The following is a 14640-nucleotide window of genomic DNA, read 5'->3' as shown; positions in this document are numbered from 1 at the left end:
ATACCACCATCATCAGAATTTCAGTGCACTGCCAATGAAAATAAGCACAGATTAGAATTCAAATATCTAGTTATTTCTTTGGTGCTAGATACATACATGGACAATCACAAGTTTAATAAAATGCTGGAAGAAACACACAATTAGCCAGATTATTGTCAATACAAATTTATATTGTCTCCACTGGGTCTCAGCAAGGCTCAGCACCCCTTTTAACTCTCCCTAGTAATCTTTCTCTTCACACTCCTATTATTCCAACTCCTGGCCCATTCCTCCCAGCAGAAAATTTCACTTAAACATCCATTCGTTAAACAAATATTTACTGAGCCTTTACTATATTCCAGGTACTTGGTATAAAGAGCAGTGACCAAAAAGAAAGTGCCTGTTCTCAAGGCACTTACATTCTAGAAATAAATATTTACATTCAGGAAGTGATAAGAACTATATAGGACAAGCAAGGAGGTAGGGGGACACAGAGTGATACAGTGGGGATAAATGTATGCTATTTCAGTTTGGGATTTAGGAAGGGCCTCTCTCATGGGTGACAGGAGCAGAGACCTAAACAGAGTGAGCCAACTAGATGTCTGGGCCAGAGGAAGGGCAATCCAGACGGGAAGCAGTAAGTGCAAAGGCTCCAAGGCAGAAGTGTGCCTGGTGTGTCTGAGGAAGAGAAGGAGGCCTGTGGCTGGAGCAGAGCAAAGAAGGACAAGAGTGGGAGGACAACGTGGAAGAGGGGGGCAGGCACAAGGTCACGGCGGGCCTTTTTAAACATTCTAAGCAAGACTGAAAGACACTGGAGGGCTTCTGAGCAGAGGAGTGGTATGTTTCCAAACATTCACTCCGGGCCCTGTATAAAGAATACAGACTAAAGACTGGGGTGAGGAACAGGAGCGGAAGCAAGCAGACGAGTCTGGAGACATCACAACAGCCCAAGCAAGGGGTGATGGCAGCTCAGGCTAAGACAGAGGTGGAAGGGAAAAGTAGTAGTCACATTCTGGATATACTGTGCAGGTAGAACCAACAGGATTTGCTGATGAACTGAATATGTACAGAGCATGAGACAGAAAAAAAATCAAGGATGACACCTCTTTGGGCCTGAGCAAGTAAAAGAACAGAACTACCACTGACTCCTATTCTCCAATAAAAGGAACCAGGGATTCTTAGAGAAATGGCTGAATCTACAGCTAGAACAACAAGAGCCTAGGATATACTGCTGTGGCCAAAAGTAAATATGAATATGGACTATACAAATATTGAATCATTTTGTTGTACACCTGAAATTAATACAATGTTATATGTCAATTATACCTCAATTTAAAAAATCACCAAATGAACAGAATAAATTGGAGAAAGTAACACACACAAAAAAACCAAAGTTAAGGGTGAGGTAGAGATTAAAATCACAATACATGTTCTCAATCTGTGGGGGGCAGGAAATGACAGAGACACGTCGGAATGATGCAGGGGCTGGCTTGAAGTTCCCCCTGCCCAAATCTGGAACAATCTGAGCATCAAAATAAATATCAATAGCAACAAATGATAAGATAACTCATAAAATAAGAATCTACAAGTCACAGATAGACAGACATATGGATAGAGGGAGGGATGGATGGATGGATGGATAGACAGACTGACAGGAAGAAGGAAAGGCTCTTCCTTACAGCAGTACGTCAATTAATAAACATAAAATAAATGATGGAATTAGAAAATCATCTAATTCCATCTAAAGCAACCAGCAAAGTCTAGGAGGTAAAATTTGACAAGAAACAGGATATTTACATAAAGTGTATTCCCACAAGATACATATCAATAATTACAGAGGGCAAATGATTTCACAGAGAAGAAACAAGGCACGATACCATTGTAACCAAGTGATCAAGTTAACATCACTTGTAACAGGACGAACACCTACTACGTGCCTCCTGGTATGACACGCTGACGAGGACACGTCACCTCTGTAGACATTCTACGAAATAAATGACCTGCACATGTCAAAAATGTCGAAGGCGTGAAAGATAAAGACTGAGAAAGTGTTCCAGGTTAAAGGAGACTAAGGAGACACAACAAGTAAACGAAATACATGATCCTAGACTGGACAGTGGACCAGGACAAGGCTTTTTTTCCTTTTGCTATAAAGAACATTAGTGGTACAGCTGGTGAAATTTGATTAAAATCTCCAGATTAGGTAACATGCTTCACTGGTGTTAAATTCCTGATGCAATGACTGTACTGTGGTCACGTATAAGAACGTCCTTGTTTTTAGGAAATACACACAAATTAGCAGGAATAAAAAGCATTAGCATATGTCTGCAACTTATTCAGGAAAAAAAAATGGTCCTTAAAAAGTGAAGAACTCCTTTGAATTCCCACTGAACATCACGTAACTTTCTACTACAGTACCTATAACACTTTTTTTTTTTTTACTTATTGTCCGGAAAAGAATATGCCTTCAGAGGTTAAGCAACTTGTCTGAAGTAGACGTTAGTAAATGAAAGACCAAGGTTTGACCTCAGATCTACCTGACTCAAAGCCAATACCTGGTTAAATCATAAGACGGTGAAATGCCGAGTAAATGTTTGCTGAATATTTATACTGTTGTCTTTATTTTTCAAAAATACTCTACATAACAATCTATTCACTAATGGGTCTCTTAATCCAAAGAGTTTCACCTACGCAGCAGGAACCCCCAGCATCAGCCTTATAAATTCTTAATTTCAAGAGAAGAGACAGAACTCAACTTGGCCTACACACTGAGTTGGTGGCAAAGAAGGAAAAGACAAAAGATAAACACAATCCAAAAGAGCCTTTATGATTTACCCCTGCACTCTTCCAATCTGTTCTCCTGCCATTATCTACACCCTATGTTCTTCACATTTTCCCCCATTTTCAAATCTTCGCACTTCTGTTCCTTCTAATTATATGGGACCCCATTCCTTGTCATCCTGATAAACTCCTATACATTCTTAAGACCACCTCAAGTAGTATTTCCCCTCAATGAATCCTTCTCTGACCTCCCCAGACAGAAGTACATACTTGCCTCCCATACTCCCCAAATTCCATGTATTCTGTAATTAAACTTTCACATTAAGGAAATTATCTATTTACAAGTCTCTCCTGGCTAGAGAATGAATCCTGTCATTTTATTTACCTTGGCATCTCTAGCATCTGGCACATAAGTAGGTTCTGTGTCTGTACATTTATTCTCTTGCTACGTGTTAACAAAGGATTAAGGCAGAAGCATTTAATAAATATTTCCTGAATTAATGAGTATGTGTTTTATCACTTGAGAGAGGCTTGGTTTTTGTTTGTTGGTAAAATCCTAAACTCTTCTTCATACATAAGACAGAAAATATTGATAAATAAACCAAGCTTATTTGATACTGGTAGTCAAAGCAATGTGTTTATCTGCAAAACCAAAGCAGTTATCATGGGTTTGAAAAGAACACCTTAACCAGCAAACTATGCACACGCACAAACCACATCTATTCGCAGATCAGATGGATAAATAAATTGCTATTACTGCTTTACCCACAAAATAATTAATCCTCTGTTTCTCATCCATGAACAAACTGCTTGTCCCATCTGAATATTCAACTTTACCTGCAGTGCTTGTTCTTGGATATCACGAAATAATTCCATATCTTTCTCAGTCATGATTTCCTGGCTCCCAAAAAGCCGTTCCTCACTTTCTTGTTTGCCGTCCCAGCCATCCTGATTGTCTGCACATTAAGAAAGGGCTCACGTTATTAATGCTACCTTCAGTTTAGCACATGAACTAGAACAAATTTCAAAAGTCTTAATATTATTTATATAAAAGAGAAGAGGATAACATTAAATTGACTCCCAGAAAGATACTAGTCAATAAACAATATGTACATATTATATCTGCCTTATAATGAAAACCCTGAATTGACTTAAAGCTGCTTAAAAATATTAACTAAATAACTAAATTTAAACTTCATTAAAAGAGGTACTTCAGTATATACATACATACATATAAAAGTAGAACAGGAAAAAGGTCTAAGAAGTATGAAGTCTATTTTGAAATAACATGAATATAAAACTTTTAATATGAGTTTAACATGTCAACATGCAAATATTGCTTCTTCATTCTTTGGTAGTATGGAAGAAGTTTATGTTATAGCAAGACATAATTTTCATCACTTCAGAGCAAAACAAGGAAATTTTGCTCCTTTTAAAATTCTCAATGATTCTGCAATCTTCATAAGGCCAATACATTCTTATCTCAACAAAAAGATGTATGTCAAATAGCTACTTTAACTGATGCCAAGTACTACCAACTCCCCTCACATTCTGGGTACCCTTTTAAAGCACAAACTCCAAAGCCTGAGTATCACAGATGGTAATCCTCTGGGTAAGTATGACAAATTATTATAAGCATACACTAAATGATGCACCTTCCTCAAATGGGTAAAGAAATGAGTGAAAGGAGCATTGGGGGATTAAGTAGATCACTATCCTTTGCATTTGAAGATGACACTGATTTGGTCTCACTTCCTCTCTGTATGAGTATGGCTGAAAAAAACCCATTAGTGACAGACAGTTCTCTTTTAAAAATCAATTGCACATACAGTTACTCATTTAGTGTAAGAGGAAGGACAAGGACTCACTCTTGACAATATTCCTAAACTGAAAAATACATATATAATCTGAAGATATTCTGTGCCTTTAATGCCCCCTAGTGCATGACACAGACGGATGCAGGCACAGATCTAGCACAGTATTCCGCAGCATTGTATCAGATGGTGCAGATTGCTTCTTAAACTCTACAATTCACAAAGAAAATGACAGAGCCAATTAAAGCAAAAGCTCATACCAATGCCTAAAGCTCAATATTGGTTCTCCATATACTTTATACATTTGCTCTAATAATTTCTAACACTTTCCAGTAGATTCTTCTAATAATCCACCGCCAGTGAAATGGTTAATTCAAAAATGCCTTTTATCACGATCTGCTTTAAGAGATTCCTTCCTAAATCCAACCTAAATGGCTTGCATATTTTCTTAGATAAATGTACTCAGAGTGGAGCTTATCTACAGTCTACATGGCTGATAAAGACATGAAAAGTACTTAAATGCTTAAACTGTAGTTAGTTGATTGCCACTCAGGTGAAAAGCCAATCAATACAGCATAAAAGGGGGGACCTGACAAGGATGAGGACTTTTCTCTCCTGCAGTGGACCAATCAATCATTGATATAAGCAGGAATGATGAAGCGGTGAATACAATCACCAATGGGACACTGTGGGGAAGGAAATAAAAGTTAAGGAAGTCCTTGCAGCACATGAGACACTACAGACTCAGCCCTGTGATCCAAGAGCCCATTCTTGTTCTTCTGCTTTCCTCAGAGCCCTTTCTAACTTTCTTCACACGGTTAGGCTCTTGCAACTCAACAGCGATGAGACCAGCTCTAATTATCTGGACAGCTCATCAAAATGTTCTCCTCTGACTTGAATTATCTGCTATACTTTTAACTCTTCTCCACAGCTGTTTTCTACTTTGAAAGCTAGGGACCTGAGCCTGACACATAAGCAAATGGTCTGAAGCTGTGGTTCTCTTTCTCTTTCTTTTTATGTATAATCCATGAAAAATTACAACTGTATTTGCCAAGATCTGAAGTAGAAAAATCAATGACCTCATCATATTTGCATATAGTTTGGTCTTTCACTTATGCTCAGATCAACAGCATTTTATTGGGTTGGCCCAAAACTTCGTTCAGGCTTGGAAAAACCCAAATGAACTTCTGGGCCAACCCAATATTTACCTATACTCTGCAATATCCTTCCAGGAATAAAGTAAGCATCTTGATGTTCATCACATAATTTATTTTGTAATTTATGAAATATTACATAAAGTTATCCTTGAGTCAAGGTTATACACTAAATTTCTGTAGGCAGATTCTTTGTGGTTCTACCCAAAAAGCATCTTCTTTTCTCTAAAACTCCTACCTGTCCATTCTCCAACTTCACCTCTAGCCTCTAAGTTCCTGCCATAGTTATCACTTGAGCATCACCTACATACATATCTTCAGCACATTCTTATAGTCCAAGACCAATTTTTAATAATCAAATATAAATCTACTCCAGATAACTATTGTTATTCCAAATAACACACTTTGGAATACTTTTTGTTTCTAAGTGAACAAACTTTTACCTGAGGGCCAATCTGAAGTGCTTGATTTTCTGTTGCCCTTTTTCCTGACTCTATATTGCTCAGAGTAGTCCACCACTTCCCCTCGAGGTTTCCGCCCGTCAGGGGAAGGGGTAAAGAATTTGGTAAGGCCATCGATGAGCCCTTTGGTTTTCTTATTGAACTTCAAGGGGACGCTGCCATCTCTGCAGAAGTCCAAGCCATCTATTTGCTCTAGATATCCGTCTTCTGATGACGATGCTGACTGGCTGGAGAGAGTGATTTTACGTTTCCGACCCCTTCCAGGGCCTGTTCGAACTTTGCTGAAGGGACCTTTTGACCTAAAGAATCAAACAGGGAAAAGGGAAACTATTAAAAAGAAATCTTTATGTGGTTTCTATTTAATATATAACACACAGTAAATAACCTACAACTATATTTTAAAAATCTATATCGTTAAGAATATTCCATAAACTGTAAATATTATATGACTAAAAAGTAATGTTATTAGAAACATCTATTTCTGGGAAGCCTATTCATTTTATAGTGAAAAGAATCCTAGGCCAGGAGTCAGAGGGCATATCTGAGTCGTAATTCTGCCACTTACTAGCTGCATATCTTGGACAAATCACTTTCTCTTTAAACAACAGTGTCTTCATCTATACAATGAAAGTTGTACCAGAGAAAAACTAAGACCTTTCCAGGTACGAAGTCCAAGGATCTCTGCACCAACTCAGAGTTATACTCTTACCTCTAAACATAAGGATGGGTTACTCTCTGCAAGTCAGGAATCAAAAGATCTTTTTACAGGAAAGTTAAAGCTTGATTTAAGATTTAAAATATGAACTACAATACTGGTTCTATGTATTTCAAGCTGCTAATGCCCACTCATTTCAGCTATACCACCTTCGTCTTAAGTGTACAAAGGGTGGGTAAATTTTGTGAGAGGTTGACAGGCCTAAAGATAGTTTACATATCATCAAAGGTGAATTACTGTAGAGATACTCCAAAGAAAAGAGAAAATTAGCTACTTAATCTTGCCCCACCTCCTCCAGACCTAGCCCAGTTTTCTAGTCCACAAGAGATAATTATATCCCTGATTTCTGTTAACAGATGAAAATTCACATTATTTTACTTCAGGACACAGAAATGGAACTTAGCTATGACCTCAACAGGAGAAGCTATCCAGCAATCTGTACATATAACAGAAATAAACTACTGAGATTACATCAAGAGAAGAATCTGTGAAATGCTTCAATAATGTAATTTTTTCTTCCTTGTTTTTTAGGTAAAAGAAGCAATCTAAGGTAACGGTTTAGAGCCAGACCTTGGGGCCAGCCTATTGGGGTTTTAATCTCAGTTGAACACTTACTATAAACTATGCAAGTTAATCGTTCTAGACTGTAGTTTCCTCCTTTGAAAAAGGAGAGTACCAACAGTACCTACTTCACTGGGCTGGTGGGAGAATTAAATGATTTAACACAAGTCAAGCACTTAGAACAGTGAGTGCCTTGGCACTTTATTAAGGGCTCAGTAAGAGTTAGCCATTATTATTACATAAAAGTGGCAGCTATGACAACTGCGTGTCTTTTCGCAGAGCAAACAAGTGAACCCTGTGCTACAGAGAAGACCCTACGCTCTTCTCCCCTCACCTTGCCACAAGTACAACTTACACCGTGTTTTGTTTCTTTAACCTGTTTTTTGGACGTCCTATTGGATTAGCATAGCGCCGTTTTATCTGTGCCGCCTTTTTCTGTAGAAGTTTTCGTCCTTTTTTCCTAGGTCGACATATCTGACATATCCACATGCCTATAAAGAAAGAAAATTCCACATAAAAGCACAATGGACATAAATACACTGAAAGAGTTCAGATACTCTAAGCCAGGAGTTCTTAACCTGTTTCAGGTCAAGGACTCTCATTTGAAAATCTGATAAAAGCCCCCCAGAAAAATAAACATGAAAACATACACACACAAAATTCTACAAACAACTGGAAGAGACTCACAAATATCCTGAAGGCCACACATGGCTGAAGTCCACTGATCCTCACTTTATACCCAGAACCCACATACAGGCTTCTAATTACTGTTCTGCAAGAAAAGAAGCCAGGTTCCCATAGAGGAATGGCTGAGTCCAGGACTGGAGCTGGGAAAATACAAGATAACCTGGAACAGCTTGTGGTGCCAGGAAATAAAGAAGTGCTCAACAGATGATGAAGGCATGTGAAAAGGACCCAGAACCCAACGTGAAGGAACTCCCAACAGCCAGATCTGGGTCAATCCAGAAAAAAAGGAATAATCACAGCAATGGACTATAAGCCATAGAATAAAATAAATATCCATGAGTCCATAATGATTTGAATAGCTGAATAAATAAATAAGTGGGAGAAAGGGATCACTCTTTCTTTTTTTTTTTTGGTGTGTTTTTTTTGTTGTTTTTACATGTCCATTTATTAAACAAGAACTCCTTCATGACAATTTAATACAGTATTTATTAACGATTAGTGTTGAGAAAATTATTTCCCCCTACATACAAAAATACAGGTTTGAACACTATGAAAACAATCAGGACAAGTACCGTGAAAAATTGGTTCTTCAAAAGAAATAAAGGGGGAAAACTGAGGGCAGCACAAGGCTTTGTCTGCTGTCAGGGACAAACCAACAGGAGCAAAGGCTTTGGGGTCCCCAAACCACTCCAAATGGATAGAGTCAAACCTGGGAGCCCGTGGGAGCCAGGGGGTGCCCACCCCAGGGCAACCATATCGGCTTCAGAAGCCAGGATGGGAGCTCTGACAGCAAAAACCAAAGTTTGCCAAACAGGCATCACCTCAGATCATCTCACAGCTGGGGATCACTCTTTCTTATAGCAGAATTACAGTTAGTAAATGTAGAAGAAATGATGGAAATAGAAAAATCATCACTATGTAGACAAACACCACAGTAAAAAGTGGTGCATGCACGAATCAATGACTGATGCTAAAGGAGATACAAAGCAGAAAAAGAGTAACTTTAAGGTGTCTGTCAAGTTTCTCCACTATAATCAAGTGGTCCAAGTTAACACCACTATTAATAAGACCAGTATAATATACCCCTGTTATGATACACTAAGAGGGCACAACATCACTTCTCTAGTATTCTTGTCAAACTGCATAGCCTCAGTCTAATCACGATAAAGCAAGAGACAAACCCAAAACGAAGGACTTTCTACAAAATACTTGGCCAGTATTCTTCAAAAGTGTCAAGGTCAGGAAAGACAAAATCTGAGGAACTGACTGGAAGAGAGTAAGGAAATATGACAACTAAATGTAATGTGACATCCTGGATTGGATTCTCAGGACCAGAAATTCAAATAAGGTCTGTAGATTAATCACATCAGATCAATGTTAGTTTCCTGGTTTCAATAACTGTAAGATGTTAACTTTAGGGGAAGCTGAGTAAAGGGTACAATGAGAACTCTCTGTACTATTTGTACTACGTTTCTGTAAATCTGAAATTATTTCAAAATAAAATATTGCCTGCTTTAAGCTTCCAAAAACTTCCTTTGTAGGCATTAAATACACAGGAATGAAGTCCTAAGAAAATCTTTACTATCTTGAAGGATTCTCAGAAGGCCTTTTGTCCACATTTCAAGTAAATGGAAGAGGTAGGAAATGGGGGATACTTATTCTTCCAATACATATAAATGTAGGCTCTTCAAAAGGTGACAATCAATAGTGGCACAGAGGAACTCAAGTAAAATCCTAAAGTGGAATAACTTGGCTATAACTAAGGTTGAGTCCCTTTCCATCAACAGGAAAAATTTCTTCAAACAGACACATCAAGTATCCCATAAGCATTTTACTTAAGAAACCTATAAATCACAAAATCCGAGTTGAAAATGAATTTATGGTAAGACAAAGCAGAGAAGACTAATGATTTTTTTTTTTTAAGAAACTTATAAGCATATGATAAGATGAAAATCCAACCAACAGACAACTGTATCCCAACTAAATACCTTTCAAGGAACAGGAGTCAAAAGAATAGAATAACATTATTAAGCTGTATTCTTCTGATTTGGGCACCTGTTTGTTTGCAAAATGTTATAACATTTTTAAGGTTTTCGATAAATCAGAGGCCCTGATAGCTTTAGGCCCCTCAAAAGTGATGAGCTGTGATATAATCAACATGACCTAATACAACTTCACTTCTTCCTTTCAAGAAACAGATATTTCAAACTATTACATAAGGCAAGTATTTTGCCCTCTAGCTATAGAGAGTTGGCAAAAAATTATAAATGAACACCTTCACCCTCCATGGATACTTAAATAATGAAAACAGAGGAAACTAATAATAAATCCACACCACATAAGAATGTTAGGATGCCTAAACAGAAAGACCTATCCCCACCTTTAGGGTGACTGCTCGCTCTCTTTCTACTTACACAACACCAAATAGAAAGATGCAAATTATTCTCTCATCTTAACAAAGCAGATTAAAAAGCGCTTTCACTAACCTGCCCCTTTATATTGCCAGACTGATTTCAGAAAGTATTTCTTACCTTTTGGCATCCGGGTGAGTGGCGGATCACAACACTCCATGTGAAAACCTCGGTCACAGGAATCACAAAAGAGCATGTTATCCTAAAGGAGAGAAAGAACAGTTTGGTTAAACCTTGTGAAACATGTCAGGACCACGACTTCATGAAACCTAGGAAGCTCCTTTCCATAAAGAAGATGAGTTACCATAATAATAAAAGTTCCCTTAATTTTTATTAGTTGAGTAAACGGACAGCCTGAGTTAGCAAAAAGTTTTGCTTCATCCATCTTTAATAAAAACTAAAGTTTCATTACTTTTAAGTTTATCCAGTAGCCAGATACAAGCTAACTTTAGTCTGTTTTAATAAAAGAAGAGAAACGGATGACTGTAATTAATATAACTGACCATCCCTAAATGAATACCTCCATATTACTCAAACAAATTTCACGAGTATTTCTTTAACGTAGCTAGTCTCTCTGCAAACATACAATTAAGGTGCTTCAGAAACTACCTAGAAATCATCCAAGTGTCAATGAGCAAGTATTCTAAACTAATGATGTGTAACTTGAAGGAGCTACTGTTCTAAATTCTGCTGGACCAAGTGACTGAAAATAACCAACCATACTTAGAGGAAAATGCCAGTTGTACATTCTACTTCTAAATGAAATATTCACGTTGGAAGACGAAGATACTCACTGCATTTTTGCCTTGATCGCGACAGGAGCTGCACGTTTTACACTCGATGCACTGCCACCGTAAGGCCTTCACTCTAACCGTTAGCTCGGGGGAAAACTTTAAACAGGATGGATGACCTAATAAGGGGAAAGTTCGCAAACGAAACAATCAAGAATCATTTTGTAACTGTATTAAAGGAATGAGGTAGAAAAAGGCAATTTTCTTAAATCAAAACATCAAGGAAAACAAGAAGCCCCTGGAAGCTTGCCACACACGCCTCATCAGGACTGGGCACTCAATTCAGGTTTATGCGTGCTAAATACATCACCCTCCCCAATTTGATTATAAAAAACTTGACAAACTCCAAACTTTTTTTAAGCCTGCATTAATTAAAGCACTATGTGTGTACACATGCTCCCATGCATACGAATACAAAACATGCCTGGGCCATTTCTGGAAGAATAACACAAAAACTGTTTACAACTGTAACATCCTAGGATATAGCTATAAATATTTTGCAGGAAAAGGATTTTACATTTTACTTTATACCCTTCTGTGCTCTCATTTTTAAAACAATAACATGTGTTACTTTTGTAACTAAAAAATATATTTTAAAAATCCCACCATTTAAAAGTGAGTTATGTGCTCATGATTTAAGGCACTCAAGCTAAAACTAAAACCTAAGCAATATTTCTACTGTGATCAAAATTAATAGTAACAGAAAAAAATGTTTCCTCTCCCAAAAGTTAGTATCAGTTTGATTCTCAAAAACTTAGGGTAGCCAATTTGCTCTCAACTCTGAAAAGATTTATCCCTTTCCTCTAAAAATTCGTTATGTTTATTTTTCTTCAGTGAGAGAAAGGGTTGGTTAAATTATCTTCTCTCCTCTCTCTTCTATCCCTAAATAATTTTCTCTTTTAAGAGATGATAAGAAATTTATCATCAAAACATCACTAACATCCAAGGAAAATGGAAGAGGTGTAAAAGCCTCACCCATAATCTCATCATCCTAGAACAGCCACTTTCGTGTCCTACTCTTCCTTCGAAAAGTAACTAAAGCCCTTGCATGGTTTTAATTATAGAATATATACGGCTTTGTTTTGCTTTTCTCCATTATTTTATTCAAGCAAACTTTATATTTACATTCCTTAAACTGATTATATTCCACTGACTTGACACACTATAACCTACCTGACCATTTCCCTGTTGCAAATATTTAGACAATTACCCGTAACAGTTATTAGATCACTAAAGTGAATTATTTCATGATGATAGATTCTTTCCTTCTTGAGAATAAATTCCTGAAAGAGGAGTTGGTGAGTGAGATGAAATAAACATTGTTATAGCTTGAGAGGTAGACTTGCACTGCCAAAACATGCTTCAAATCCTATGATATAATACCCAGTGCCACCAGCAAAGCACAAATATTTTACCGAAATTTTATCAGCTCCAGGTTGGGCTCTCTTATCTTTCGAGCTCTATAAAAGCTATAAAATAACACTTCGCTGCTGCTTTGGTGTGCGCTCCTATTATTATTTGGGTAGAACGTTTTTCACACGCTCAACTCTTAACTTTCTCTCGTGTGAACTGCCTATTCATAGGCTCTGCCCCCAGACTTCACGTTTAGAAATGTAAGCACACGCTCTATACTTTAGAGCTTTTGGCCCCTTGCCATATTTAATGCAATTATTTTTCTCAAACAATTCTTGCTTTTTAAAATTTGGGGTATTTTAGTTCTCAATTTGAAAAGTACCAAATTTCGTATACTTGACCATGTCCATACTTTCTTCCTTGGTTATTCTGATAGCCAAGCTCCAAGCAGCCCTCCTGGTAACAACACCAATTCACGCCCTTGTGTAGTTCTCTCCCACACCAAACAGGATACTGCTGAAATGACAGCGTGACTTCTAAGGTAAGTATAAGAGATGCTGCCAATTCCACCTTGCTCTTTCTCTCAGATACCTGCTTGGGGGACTCAGCCGCCACCTGTGGACACTCATGCAGCCCTATGGGAAGGTCCACAGGGCAAAGAGCTGAGGCTTCCTGTCAACAGGCAGCATTAACTTGCCAGCCAGGTAAATGAGTCACCATGAAAGCCTTCAGGTGACACAAGCACAGGACCTGCAATCTTAATTGCAACCTCATGAAAGATCCCAAATCAAAACCACCCAGATAAGCCACTCCCTAATTCCTGACTCAAAGAAACAACATGAAATAAACAATGTTTGTTGTTGCTTTTAGCTGCTAAGTTCTGTAGTAATTTATTTCTATAGCAAGGGTAACTAATAGTTATTTATCTTACTAGTTCTTTAAAAGTCCCCTCTACAGTAAGATTTTCAAAGTACGCTCTTCCCTATCTTACAGAAACTCAGAGACCACCTCAAATATAATGCTTCTCAGAAGGCAGGGCTATAACACAACCCTCTCCCTGCTCCTATTTCATTCCTACCTCACCTAAACCAGATTCATTTTTACCTGTTTTATATATTTGAGTTCTCATAAGATTTCTTAAGGGTTCCATTACTAAAATAGTTTGGAAATCACTGTATTGTATGACATGTCACTATATTTTTGTCTAACCTTTTAGGATTTTATGGTTTATATTTAACTGTGAAACCCACCCAGAATTCATTTTGGTTTGTGGTATTATGCTGAATATGGTCACCACTACTCGATCTCTTCCCACCTCCTTCTAATGCCTTCTATACATAAAAACCAAAAAGCTGAAGACTATACTTCCCAGACTCTCTTGCAGTTAGGCTCTAGATACAAATTAAATTCTACCAATGGGATGTGTTTGGGTGATTTCTGAAAGGTAGTAATGAAGCAAAGACCATCTTCTTCCTGATACTGTTTTCTAATGAAAAGTTATGAAAACGCCAGTTTCATAACTCTCCACCTTCATGGCTATCCAGAAGCAGTTGTGACAATGGCCGAATTCAGCATTTCAGCACCAGCTACAGAACTCAACGGTCCTGCAGTACTTCCCACCTCCACCTCTTCCAGGTGGCGGCAGACGCAGTGGCTCCCTGGTGGGCCGGTTCTGCAAGGTCCCAGGAATCAGTCCTCGAGGCCCAGTCCCGGGCTTGCCTCTTCAGCCCTTCCAACGAGCTCACAAAACCCTGATTCTAGTATTAAGTTCCTCTCCCCTTGAAGTATGTAGTGTGTTTTCTGCTTTCTGGACTAAATCCTATTTGTCACTGGTATAAAACACTGACTATTAAGCCAATGATTAAAGATACTGCAAAGCCGCGTAAGTTCTTAAAATGCAGACCAAGACTATCTCTGGAATTGACAAATTAGG

At 37.9% G+C, this 14640-nt stretch overlaps 1 protein-coding gene across 1 annotated transcript in view; it reads right to left on the bottom strand.

The window, feature by feature from the left end:
• The window catches only part of KAT6A (lysine acetyltransferase 6A), a 109794-nt gene that overhangs the window by 39252 nt on the left and 55902 nt on the right, over positions 1-14640 (bottom strand). The window contains exons 4-8 of the mRNA XM_082374698.1: positions 11358-11473; positions 10684-10765; positions 7821-7956; positions 6172-6488; positions 3598-3716 (exon numbers count right to left, since the gene is read on the bottom strand). Of these exons, the coding sequence (XP_082230824.1) occupies positions 3598-3716; positions 6172-6488; positions 7821-7956; positions 10684-10765; positions 11358-11473 (770 nt within the window). The remainder of the gene's footprint in view (positions 1-3597; positions 3717-6171; positions 6489-7820; positions 7957-10683; positions 10766-11357; positions 11474-14640) is intronic.

The sequence above is a fragment of the Balaenoptera borealis genome, assembly GCF_965194805.1.
Source record: "Balaenoptera borealis genome assembly, chromosome: 21".
NCBI classification, from domain to species: Eukaryota; Metazoa; Chordata; class Mammalia; order Artiodactyla; family Balaenopteridae; genus Balaenoptera; species Balaenoptera borealis.
The sequence above is the reverse complement of the archived record's forward strand: the minus strand, read 5'-3'. Positions and strand labels throughout refer to the sequence as shown.